Consider the following 13,871-nt stretch of genomic DNA (forward strand, 5'->3'; position numbering starts at 1 on the left):
TTCATTTTTCAGGGTGGCCAAACCAGGACGAATGCACATCCCTACTGGAGGCAGAGAATAATGGATTTCCCAGTAGTCCATGTCAAGTACATAGAGGTATAGTTATTAAAAAAAAAAAAAAAAAAAAACCAGCAGCTCTGCCTCCATCAGCTGAAAGAGGGGATTAAACCCAATCATTCTGGACTGGTATAGCAGAAAGAAAAGGAATATCTTGTTTCATTCTGCTAGCACAGTGGATCTCAAACCCCCCCTCCCCTTTTTTTTTTCTTTTTTAAATCGGACACATCTGACAGAAGATGTCCATATTCATGACACAGCGAACATATATGACTGTTATGGGGCTAAATGTAAACATTCACTTTATCCACAGTTACCCTCAACCCCCAACAATGGGGGCAGAGAAGAACTAGGATATTTCCCAGTTCAACATACCATACAGAAAAGATATTCTGATTCTGTTTCATCTCGGAAACAGCATCACAAACTCCCTCTACTACAAGGTGTATTGTACAATATGAAACCTGAAAAAATACACAATCAGCATGTGTGTAGCAAACCAGCCCTACCACAGCAACACTAACTCAGAGGACTCTGACAGCAATAGACCTACCTATGACAAGGCAGCAGTGAACCACCAATGCATGTCCTACTGAGAACACACAACAAACAGATTGATACAAATGCCTATGTGCCAGTAAAATACCTCACCTCAGTCATACACATAGAACCAACCTTCACCAAATACAGAATAAAAGACCACAAATTACAATGTGGAAACTAGAAACAGAAATCATTTCTTTGTACACTAAGCAAAGTATAAAATGTTACAGTTGGCATCTTGCGGGACACCCCTGCAAGCCGACGCACTCACCCTAACAATGCCAACACCCTCCTTCGCGACACATGCCTCTGATCTTCCCATGTGCAAGAAGCTGCTGGAACTCCACCTCCAGCTCCTGCCTAGGCACCTGCATGCCCAATGCTTCTATATTTAAAGGGGCTGCAATGGAAAAACACTCCAGCGCCCAGAGATATCATCCTCTTCCGCCCTATAAAAGATCCCAGCAGATGTCTACCTTGCCTCCACAATAGGTCTACCTTCCTAGTATAGTGTGTGTTGCTTTTCATCCTTCCAGCTTTGCCTCATCCTTCCAGCTTGCCCTGCCTCATCTACCTTTACCTCATCTCTCCAGCTTATCCTGCCTTATCCTTGTCTTCTCTTTGGATCGACTACTGAAACTGACCCCTAGCCTGAACACTGACTATCCTAGATTGCCGCATGCAATTAACCTGATTTAACTATTTAACTGATTTAACTGAATTAACTAGATTGCCGCATGCAATTAACATGATCATCATTTTTTCCCCTCCAACCAGCAAGAACATATCTTCTTCACAAACCCCCATTTTCCATACCACTACCTACTTCGGTATCTAATCTCTTGCTGCAGGACACTTGAGACTTTCTCACTTATACGTTATAATTTTTATGCTCAATAAGACCTGTCAACTTAATTGTTTAAGTCTTTTTTTTTTTTTTCTCCTTTATCTTTTGGTCATCAATGTTACAACGTTATTGTTAAATTTTGAACTTATGTACACTGTTCCAAGTTTCATAACCTTGTTCTATGTAATGCCTTTTGGCAATTTTCATGTTCTGTTTCAATGTAAACCGATGTGATCTTTATTTCATATAGGAACACCGGTATATAAAAATCTAAAAATAAAAAATAATAAAATAACCTCTTACCTGGGCATCGACCTTGTTTGCTCGCTGCCTGCCTCTTACCCTTGCCTGGCCCCGGTCTACTGCCTACCCTGCTCTCTGAGAGACTCTCGCCTAAGTCCTGCCGGCCCCTGGAACCCAAGGGCTCAACTTGCAGGGAAAGGGGCAGGTCTCCTACCAGACATCTTTGCCCCATAGGCTGCGTCAACCTCACCAAAGCAGCAAGTGTCCACTTCACTTAAACAAGATAGAAAAAATGGGGGATTGTTTACCATTCTGCAGCTGTGCCTCCGGCCATCATCAGGCACGGAGGAGGACAACCGAAGTCCTGTGCTACAGGACTTAAGCGGTGTGCCTGCGGCGCGCTCCTTCTGACAATTTTTCTCTCTGCGTCATTATGGGTGTTCTGTCCCCAGTAAAGGGTACATGTTTGTGTCTGTATAAATTGCAGCCCACCTGTGTTTACTACAGCCCCTCCCTCCTGAGAACTCGTGACACTTTCTGTAACCCAGGACAAAAGTCTGGGAGCCCTGCCTTTAAAGGGAGTTTGCCTTTAACAGAAGCCCCCTCCCTTCTGTTCCTCCCATTGGGAAAGGGTCTGCATGCCTTCTCAACCTAACTTGGGTCCTCTCAGGTGCCTTATTGGCTGAAGGGACTGCTCTTCATGTCCCCTCCTGAGTCACATGGGTCCTAGGCTCGCCACCATTGGATCTCGCCCCTAGCCTCAGCCTGAGGAGATTTTTCCTGTAATCACTTTCCAAGACTGTGGGCCAGTCTCAGCTACGCCAGGTAGAAGACGCACGTGCCTGTAACTTCTGTTACACGAACAGCTTTTTTACATTCCTCCTACCGCTTTAATCCTAAAGACTAATCAGCGTCAAACCCTCATCCTCTTACCCTGCGTCCCAAGAAACTTCATCTCCCTTCCCCTGCCTTCCTCCAGCCACAAGGATCTCTGCCAGAAGCATATACGTTTGAAAGCAACACTTGTAAGTAATAAGAAATTATCTATGCAATAAATGACTTCAAACATAAAGATCTTTGTTTTGGAGACTGATTGGGAGGAAAGTTAGCTGTTTTGGATGAGAAAACTTGGGAAGTTTTTATTGAGACAAAATAATGGGGAAAAAGAGAAAGGGGAAAGTAACATCAACTCCCCAACAAATCCACCCATACTTGGTCCTATGGATCAGCACCTGAGAAGAAGAACAGCCCAGAATGGAAGCAACTGGGTGGTAGGACTCCTCCCCCTGCTCCTTACTCACCTTACTCCTTCCCCTGCACCTTACTCAAAACCAACTGAGTTAATGACTCCTGGATCCCCATCTAATGTAAACTCACTGGAATTGATATCCCAACAGCATGTTCAGGACGCCCTGTTTGTATTAGCATTGACCAGTACGCCAACAGCTGCGGGTCAAGTCTCGGAAGTCCTGCTTAATGGGGAATTGAGGACCGAAGTTGAAAACGCCGAACTGAGAGTTAAAATTCCAGAGCCTTTAGGTTTGAATTTAGAGAACAAATTACAACTATTGGGTGATCCAGAAGATCCAGAAAATGTAACCTTAAGAGACATATGGAGAGTAGTCTCAGGGACAGACTGCATTCTCCACAACTGTCTCCCAATTATCTGATTATTGTACAAAAGCCTCCAAATAATTTTTGGACTTGGAACACAGAATTGCTGCAATCGAGGGCCAAATGGTTATTTCAAATCAGGTTACAACTAATATTCAATCTGTATTAGAATCTAATATTAAGGATAGTTTGCTCTTACATAATAGAACAGCTTGATAATGTAATGAGGCATAAAAATTTAAGGTTTGTGAATTTTCCAAAAACTAGATTATTATCCCCTGTGGAACTGTTTAAAAAGTATACTGGTGAAATTCTACAAATTTCACTTTAGAGAAATTATGCTTTCTAAATGCTATTATCTACCGGAATTTAAATCTTCTCGGAGTAATGAGGGGGATTATGATAACCTTGTTATAAATAGCAGCCTTGATGTATCTGAGTTCCTTCAAGATTCTCAGGATATTATATCCAAAAGAGCTTTGTAACAGATAACGATAAAGATTTAATATTCAAACTGTACTTTAAATTTAAATCTGTTGAATTTTGTGGGCAAAATGTTTTTGTATACCCAGATGTCTCTCGTGAAACACAATATTGTAGAAGACTGTTTCTTTCTCATAGACAGCGTACGATTTCTCTTGGGGCTACTTTTACCCTAAAGTTTCCCTCTAAGTGTTTAGTAACCTATCAAGGGAAATCATATGTGCTCCTTGATCCTACTCATTTGGAGACCTTTTTAAATGATAAATTTTTAGTGAATAATGAACAACTAGTTACTAGTAGGGAACAGTAGTCATAAAGTATGTAATATATATATACAGCGCTAAACTTAAAGATAATCTCTTTTGTTTTTGTAATTTGCCTCGGATAACCCCCTAGATGTGGACTTGAATTTTGCTTGAATATGGTGAATATCTTATAAAAAAAATTTCCTATTGTGGAAGTGTTTCATGTATAAGCAAAATATGCCTTCTTTTTGTTTGTTTATGTAAATGATCAATAAAGATATAATTATTTTTAAAAAAGACAGAAAAAATGCACTTTCCCAAAACTGACATATTATGGTTCTTGCACCTGTCACTCCCCTCTATGCCCCCTATCATTCCTCAGTTCTCCCAATTACTCCCTTTCAATTACTCCCTCACACTCACACCCTTGTCCAGCATTCTTGACACCCCCACATCCACTTCTCTGTGCTCCCTCACCTCCCTGCTCCCTTTCTCCTCTCACACTCTCCCTGACCAGCTATCCCCATCCCATTCTTTCCCATCCCTTCCTGCTCAGGACCCCCACACTCCGTCTCTCTTCCAACTCACCCTGCCCAGCATCCCCAACTTCCTTTCCCCTACTCCCTATAGGGTGAAGAGTGCATCAGCAGCATTACTTCAAGGCCCAGTAGGAGAAAAGTTGAAGGAGTGTCAGGCCCACAAGAGCAGGAGTTTGCGATGTCTCACTCTGATCTGGGTGAAGAAGGAAACAGCCCCCTACCGGGGCCAGAAAGATAAGGAAGAGAGAGTAGTATCCTGTCAAGCTCCATAAAGGAGAAGTCAACTAATTCTCACCCAGGCTAAAGGGGAGGACGCAGCCTCCTGCTGGCCTTGCGACACATCTATTGAGAACCACTGTGCTAGCAAATCAGAATCTGAGCAGACTTCAAGGCGGTTTTATTGTTATAAAAAATGAACACTAAAACCTGAAATCCAAATAATCAGAAAATATTGTATAATTAAAGAGCACTTACCAACTGCCAAGATGTTTTGATACACCCTTCATTATTAACTGCATTTTAAATCTTATAACATTTTGATTTACCTGCAAGTTCTTCCTTAGCTTTAACTTCATCAGACAGCTTAGAATAGATTTGGTTTCTTTCTGTCTCCAGGGATTTTAAAGATGCATTTAGCTATATAAAAAAGAAATATGTAATCATTATGATAAGCAGGAAAAGTTAACCAGATAAAAAGGTACCCATATAAAACTTTATCTGGACACTCAACGGAACACTTATCTGGATATGTTCTGCTGTTACCTTTAGCCAAGTAGTGCTGAATATCCGTTCTCACTGGCTAAAATTTTACCACACCCTGGAACGCCTCCATTATTAGCTGTATCTCCTCACTAAATTTTGTGCAAATAATGAGTTACCCTGAAAAAATTTCAGCCTAGGATTAGGGGCAAATATTCAATAAGAAAAGTATTCCTTACCTTGCTAATTTTTGTTCCTAAGAACATAAGAACCAAATTCCTGTAGTACCACAGATCAGTCCAGACAGTGGGTTATGTCCCCCTTCCAGCAGATGGAATCAGAGCAAAATTCAAAAGGGTGGCCTCTTATAAGCTGGAGCGCCCTCTCTGTCCCTTCAGTATTAAGAATATCAAAGCAAGAAGAAAAGTTTTGGGTGGATCAAGAAACTGTAATTAAGTACTAAACGTACACACCGTGTAAAAGTTTGAAATAAAATTTGCCAACTTGCAAAGAGAACCAAATGGCATCAACGGTATAAACAGTAGTGAAGTATATGGAAGTACAGAATCATGTAAACTGAGCCGCTATCCCAATCCCTTGATTCATAGGCTGGGCGTCTGGACTGATCCGTGGTACTACAGGAACGAAAATTAGCAAGGTAAGGAATAATTTTCTTTTCCCTGTACGTACCCGGATCAGTCTAGACAGTGGGATGTACCAAAGCTTCCCTATGTAGGGTGGACCCAGGATAGCCCGGCTCGAATGACCTGATCGCCAAAAGAGCCAAAACCTGGCGGTTGTAGATTCAAGCGATAGTGTCTTGCAAAAGTGTGTAGCGATTTCCAGGTAGCTACTCTGCAGATCTCCTGCAGCGAGACTGATCTACTCTCAGCCCAGGAGGCCGCTTGAGCCCGTAGCGAATGAGCTTTGATGCCATCTGGAGGTCGTCGGCCGACATCAATGTATGCTGAAGCAATGGCATCCTTCAACTAGCGTGCAATCGTGGTTTTAGAAGCCTGGTTCCTTCGTCTGAAACCGCTCCACAGACCAAAAAGATGGTCCGATAAGCGAAAATTATTGGTGACCTCCAAATAACGAATAAGAACTCTCTTGACATCACGCCGTCGAAGTTCTCTCCGATCCTCGGCAGTGAAGGATGAAAGTTCCACAGACTAATTCATGTGAAACGGCGAGACAACCTTAGGCAAGCAGGATGGCACTGTAGACAAGGACACTCCCGAGTCCATGAAACTGAGGAAGGGCTCTCTGCAGGATAGAGCTTGTAACTCAGAGATTCTGTGTGCAGAACAAATGGCCGCGGGGAAGACTGCTTTCATGGTGAGATCCTTAAGAGTTGCGTTCCTCAAGGGTTCGAACAGCGGCCCGGCCAGCACTCAAAGAACCAAGTTGAGACTACACGAAGGACACAAGGTTTGGTGGATTGACATGCTTTACCCCTCTTAAAAATTGGACTATATCCAGATGGGAAGAAAGAGGAGCTGTCTCCTGATGACAGACCAACGCCCCAAGGACTGCCACCTGAACCCGTAAGGAATTATAGGCCAATCCCTTTTCCAGACCCCGCTGTAAGGATAAAATATGCGCTATTGATGCGTGACGTGGAGATATGTCTACGGAAGCACACCAGGGCTCAAACACTTTCCAGATCCAGACATAGGAAATGGAAGTAGACATCTTTCATGCCTTGAGGAGCGTGGAAATAACCTCTTCTGGATAGCTGCGTCTCCTCAACCTTCTCCGTTCAAAAGCCATGCCACAAGACAAAAGGACATCGGTAGATGTCCTAGGCGAAGAGGGCCGTCGACCGCTAGATTGACTAGGTCTGCAAACCATGGTCTTCGTGGCCATTCCAGGGCCACCAGAATTACTGGCCCTTGATGAATCTCTATTCTCCAAAGCACCTTGCCTACCAGGGGCCATGGAGGGAATACATATAGAAGGAGATTTCGCGGCCACGGAAGGGCGAGTGCATCCACGCCCTCTGCGCCGTGTTCCCTTCTGCGGCTGAAAAAGCGCGGAGCCTTCGCGTTCCGTAAGGTCGCCATCAGGTCCAGGTGTGGGATCCCCCCAGCTTCTTCGGAGAATTCCCACTCCCCGGGATCTAAGCGTTGGTGGCTTAGAAAGTATGCCTGAACATTGTCCACCCCCGCTATATGGGACGCTGCGAGGCGAGAGAGGTAGAGCTCCACCCACGACATCAGCTTGTCAGTTTCCTGCGCGACATGTTGGCTCTTCGTCCCGCCTTGGCGATTGATATATGACACCGTGGTTGCATTGTCGGAGAAAATCCACACAGCTTGATGCTGAACCAACGGGAGGAAACGCTTCAACGCCAGCCAGACAGCTCTGGTCTCCAGTCGATTGATCGGCCACGAGGATTGGACAGCCGTCCATTGTCCCTAAGCCGACTGCATCTGGCACACTGCTCCCCAGCCGGATAGGCTTGCATCTGTGGTGACGATCACCCATTGCGGAACCTCCAGATCCACTCCCTTCATCAAGTAGTCGAGGTTGAGCCACCAGCTCAGGCTGTGTCTGGCTAGATCTGGCAGCATTAGGAGGGCTTGAATCTACTGAGACACTGGCTTCCAGAGGGAGAGTAGTACCCTCTGTATGGGACGCATATGCGAAAGCCCACTGCACTAAATCTATAGTAGAAGCCATCGTGCCTAGGACCTGGAGATAGTCCCATGCTGTGGGGCGTTGGAGGTTTTGAAAACGTTGTACCTGAGTTATGAGGGACCGGGCCCAGTCCTGGCGGAGGAAAACTTTGCCCGCGTTGGTATTGCAACGTGCTCCTAAGAAGTCTAGTGTTTGAGAAGGAGTAAGACTGCTCTTGGCAAAATTGACGACCCATCCTAGGAAGTGGAGAAGGTTCGGAATTCGCTCCACCGCCTGCTAACATTGGTCCATTGACTTCGCACGAATGAGCCAGTCATCCAGATAGGGATGGACTAAAATTCCCTCCCTCCATAGAGCAGCATCCACCACCACCATTATCTTGGTAAAAGTGCGGGGAGCAGTAGCCAGACCGAAGGGTAGGGCCTGGAATTGGAAATGCTGACAGAGGACCTTGAAACGCAGATAACGATGTACCTTGAGAATGGGGATGTGGAGATAAGCCTCCAACAAGGCCAAGGAGGTCAGGAACTCCCCCCCCCCCCCCCCCTGGTGTACCACCACCACCACTGTCGTAAGGTCTCCATGCAAAAGTGAGGTACCTTGAGAGCCTTGTTGACCATCTTGAGGTCCAGGATGGGACGGAAGGAGCCTTCCTTTTTGGGAACTACGAAGTAGACTGAATAATGGCTTAATCCTTGCTCCGTCGACGGTACAGGGAGGATGGCCCCCAGGGCCAGGAGCCGGTCGAGCGTCTGCCGGACTATAGTCTGCTTCTGCAGTGCTCCGCAGGGGGAGAAGAGGAACCTGTCTCAAAGGGGGTCGAGCAAATTCTAAAGCGTAGCCGCACCTTAGAATATCTAAGACCCATTGATCCGAAGTGATTTTGACCTACTCCTCGTAGAAGAGAGAGAGAGACGTCTGCCTATCCTGGGGATGGAAGAGTGGGTCGGCGAGCCTTCGTTGGGAAAACTTGGTAGATGCCCCTTGGGAGAGGTTGTCCCAGACTGGTCTCTGGCCTCGAAAAGATGAGACCAGGACTGCGAGCGTGAGGACAGAGGCCTCTGTGCTGGTGGCCTTGACTGGTGAAACCTTCGTTGACCCCGGAAGCGAGTTCTAGAAGAGTTGAAGGCACTGAAAGTCCGTGGACGATCCTCCAGTAGCTTATAGACCTTGTTTTCCCCCAATGATTTGATGAGTTGTTCCAAATCGTCGCCAAACAGCAATTTTCCTTTGAAAGGAAGAGATCCCAATTGAGACTTGGAAGACGAATCCCCCGACCAGTTGTGGAGCAAAGCAGACATCTAGCCGAGACCACGGAAACCATGGATCTGGCAAGAAGATCATATAGAGCATCTGCCCCATACGCAATGACCGCTTCCAGGCGCTCAGCCTGCTGAGCTTCCGCAAGTGGTAGATCTTGGGCACTGAGAAGTTGTTGGACCCACCGGAGCCCTGCTCGCTGCATGAGGGAGCTGCAGACGGTCGCCCTGACCCCCAAAGCAGATACCTTAAATACTCGTTTGAGGTAGATTTCTAGCTTGCGGTCCTGCAGATCTTTTAGGGCAGTTCCACCAGTCACCGGAATGGTAGTTCGTTTCGTGACTGCCGACACAGACGCATCCACCTTAGGGACCTTTAGGAGATCTAGAAACTCTTCAGGCAAAGAGTATAGCTTGTCCATCGCTCTGCCCACTTTCGGGCCGATTCAGTTAAAGTCCGCGTATTCGCCCGCTCTCCTGGCGCGCGCACAGGCCACTCGCCTGTGCGCGCGATTCAGTATTTAAATTAAGTCCGGCGGTAGAAACGGGCAAAAGGAGGCACTAGGGACACTAGCGCGTCCCTTGCGCTTCCTTTTGGCCCGGAGCGGCGGCTGTCAGCGGGTTTGACAGCCAACTCTCAATTTTGCCGGCGTATGTTCTCGAGCCCGCTGATAGCCACGGGCTCGGAAACCGGACGCCGGCAAAATTGAGTGTCCGGTTTTCGACCCGACAGCTGCCGACCTCATAGTTTTAAAAGCAAGAGCCTTAAATCTGAAGGGAGACTGTTCCCTTATAGTCTCTTTATAAAAAAAAATTTTTTTTAACTCTTTAATTAAAGTAATCCATCCAAATCAAAGAAATATATCAAGAGAAGAAAGAAATAATCTATCCTTTCTGAAGTAAGTAAGGGAACCAGAGGTTCTGCCACCTTTCATCTGCTGGAGTCAGAAAAATACTGAAGGGACAGAGAGGGTGCTCCAGCTTATAAGAGGCCACCCTTTGAGTTTTGCTCTGACTCCATCTGCTGGAAGGGGGACATAACCCACTGTCTGGACTGATTCGGGTAAGTACAAGGAACTTGGATTTTTTCCAAGTAACGGGAAAAGTTTCCCAGTCAAACCTTCTGCATATTGACGTCAATATATTTAAATCATATTTTCAAATAAAACATTTAAACCATTTGCTTCACTGAAGAAATTATTTACCTGATAATTTCGTTTTCCTTAGTGTAGACAGATGGACTCAGGACAAGTGGGTTTATGCTCCCCTGCCAGCAGATGGAAACAGAGCAAGCTGGCGTCACAGTATATATAGCCCTGCAGTCACCCCAGCCTGCCAGTATTCTCTTCAAAAGTAACTGTGGACAGACTAGCAAAATACATGATTAAAAACAGGTAACCAGAACTGTACTCAACCAACCATAAACACTGAACTCACATAAGATTCTAGGTACCCCAAGCTAGGGATTGGATGAATACTTACTAGCAATCCCTTGGGACCCAGAGCCCCATAGGAGGACTATTGACATACTCATGCAGCAGCCGAGGACAGGAAGCTGAGTCCATCTGTGTACACTAAGGAAAACAAAATTATCAGGTAAGTAATTTCTCTATTTCCTAGCGTGTAGACTGATGGACTCAGAACGATGTACCAACACTACTCCCCAAAAGGGTGGGAGGCTGTCAGTCGGTCCTGGGGCTCCTACTCCTGCGGGGATGAGTGAACCGGGCTCCCCGGTGTCACCCCCGACGCTGCTGCCAGTGGTAGGCCGGGTCCTCGACCCTCAGCAGCGGCCTCAACCAGGGGGGGATGGTCCCCTCAGAACCTTCCAACCCCCCTGGGAGGCAGGACGGACGGCTTCCTTTTAAAACTAAATTTCCTTCTTCTTTCCTTTTTTTTTTTTTTTTTTACAAACTAAAATTCATAATAAAACCAACCCTGACTAACTAAAAGTACTCAGGGCAGGCAGAGGCTGTGACTGCACCTGCACCATCTACTGGAGACAGAGTAAGACTGAGGGGCTGTGTCAGGCACATTGGCATATATGGCTGAGTCCGACAGATCTTGCTCTGTCTCCATCTACTGGTGCGGAGTCACAACCCAGGTGTCCTGGACTGATCCTGGTACGTACAGGGAAAAACAGTTTAAGGAGGACCACGATGCAGCTCGGCAGATATCGACAGGAGACAACAAACTAATCTCCACTCATGATACTGCCTGAGCCCTAATGAAAAGAGCCTAACTTGACTAAGCAATGGCTTTTCAGCATCCACATACGTGGCCGTGACTACCTAGCCTGTGAAGCCGGAGCACCCTGCTTACTGCTGCCATGGAGAGCAAAGAGGTGATCCATCTTTCAAAAAGGTTCAGAATCCTCCAGATACTGCACGATAAATCGCTTGACATCCAAGGAGCACAAAAGGCAATACTCCTCCTCATCCCTGACCTTATCCAGGGATGGCAAGAAGATGGACTGATTCAAATGAAAATCCATCCTTCTTGCTCAAGGTAGTCGCGGAACAGTATGCAGCTGTAACGCCCACAGAGTCACCCAAAGTACGGCTTCCAGCAAGGCAAGGCCTGCAGCACAAAAATTTGACTCGCTGAACAAATAGCTACCAGGAACACAGTCTTCAAGGTCAACAACCACAAGGAAAGGCTACACAGGGGTTGGCTCCTAGGGCCTGCCAAAAAAATCTAGCACCAAGTAAAGACTCCACAATGGAACTGGTAACCTCAAGGGAGGCCTAAGATGCTTCACTCCCTTCAAAAAAAGGGCCATATCAGGGTGAGACGACAAGGAAACCCCAGTTACCAGGCCTCAAACAGGCAAGAGCTGCAAAATAAACCTTCAAAGAATTAAAGGCCAATCCTTTTTATTCAACCCATCCTGCAAAAAAATCCAGAATGAGAGGGATCTTAACTGAATGAGGAAGAACACCCCACTTCCTCACACCAGACCGAAAAACTCTCCAAACCCGCACATAAGCCAAGGAAGTGGAGAACTTGTGAGCACAGAATATAGTAGCAATCACGCAAAAAATAACCATGCTTTACCAGGCAAACCCTCTCAAGGGCCAAACCGTAAGATAGAACCAAGTCGGAGGTTCTATCTTACGGTCGAAGGGCCCCCCTTCGCCTTCTGCCACACATGGATCTGCTGTAACAGATCCATGTGCGGCAGAAGGCGAAGGGGGGCCTCCACCAGGAGTCTTTGCAAATCTGCATACCACGGACGCCTGAGCCAGTCCGGCATCACCTACAGTACTAGCCCCCGTGGCCTTCGATCTTGTGAATTATCCTGCCCAGCAAGGGCCACAGAGGAAAGGCAGAAAGCAATCTGTCTTCCAGCCAGACCTTTACGAGAGCATCTATGCACAGAGACCAAGGATCTCTCCTGCGATTGAAGAATCAAGGAACCTTTGCATTGCGAGAAGTCACCAGATGGTCTAGGAATGGAAGGCCCTAGCAATCCACAATCAGCTGAAACGCCTCAGCTGACAACACCCACTCTCCTGGGCCCAGACTCTCCCTGCTGAGAAGTCCGCTCTTACGTTGTCTTTTCTTGCAAATGTGAGAGGCCGAGATCATCTGCAGATGACCTTCCACCCATTCCATAAGCTGGTCTATTTCCTGCAACCCTTGCTCCCTGGTGATTGATATAGGCCACCGTCGTCACGTTGTCAGACTTCATTCGAACTGCTTGATCCCGCAGCCTGTGGCTGAACTGCAAGCATGCCAGCCGCACTGCCCGAGCTTCCATGCGATTGATGTTCCAGCGGGACTCTTCAGTATTCCAACGCCCTTGGGCCATTAACTCCAGACAGTGAGCCTCCCAACTGTGGAGACTCGCATCTGTCATGAGTACCAACCAGGTCAGAGATGACAAGGAAACTCCCCTTTCTCAGATGATCCTCCTGCAACCATTACTGGAGGTGGGAGCAGATTTCCATCGGCAAGTGGAACCGAACCGCAGGGTCCTGAAACTGTAGGTTCCAATGAGATAGCAGAGAGTGCTGAAGAGGACACCTATGCGCACTTGCCCACAGTACCACTTCCAGGGTAGCTGCTATCAAGCCGAGCACCTGTAGGTAGGACCACACAGTGAGTTGTATGGTGTTCACCAACTGACACACTTGAGACATCAATTTTGGGATCCGAACTTCCTGTAGGAAAACTCTGTCCTGCCCTGTGTTGAACCAGACCCCCAGATACTCCAATGACTGGGATGGCTGAAGATTGCTCTTGGTCAGGTTCACCACCAAACCGAGCTCCTGCAATAAGGAGATCAGTTTGCGTGTCACCAGGTGGCTCTCTTCCTGAGACTTGGCTCGAATCAGCCAGTCGTCCAAATAAGGGTGCACCAGGATCCCTTCTTCTCGCAAGGCCATCACTACTACCACCATAACATTGGAAAATGTTCTGGGAGCGGTGGCTAGACTGCACTGCCATTATCACAGAGTGTAAGGTTTCCATGTGAAAATGTCACCTTTCAATGACGGTTGACCCTCTTGAGATCCAGGATGTGACAAAAGGAGTCCTCCTTGGGGACAACAAAATAAATGGAATATCACCTCATACTTTCTTGAGATGTGAGCACCGGAACCTAAGCCCTTAGCCTGAGGAGCCTTTGAAGCATGAAATCCACTGCCTGTTTCTTCTGCAGGGAGAGGCAAGGCAACACCATGAATACGTTGCA

The 13,871-nt window shown here is 46.7% G+C and overlaps 1 protein-coding gene across 7 annotated transcripts in view; it reads right to left on the minus strand.

Annotated features, from left to right (window-relative positions):
• Positions 1-13,871, minus strand: part of MIA2 (MIA SH3 domain ER export factor 2) — a 316,566-nt gene that overhangs the window by 105,738 nt on the left and 196,957 nt on the right. For all 7 annotated transcript variants that reach the window (XM_029598487.1, XM_029598488.1, XM_029598489.1 and 4 more), the window contains one exon: positions 5,117-5,207. In XM_029598487.1, the coding sequence (XP_029454347.1) occupies positions 5,117-5,207 (91 nt within the window). The remainder of the gene's footprint in view (positions 1-5,116; positions 5,208-13,871) is intronic.

This window comes from Rhinatrema bivittatum, chromosome 4 (genome assembly GCF_901001135.1).
Source record: "Rhinatrema bivittatum chromosome 4, aRhiBiv1.1, whole genome shotgun sequence".
NCBI lineage: Eukaryota > Metazoa > Chordata > Amphibia > Gymnophiona > Rhinatrematidae > Rhinatrema > Rhinatrema bivittatum.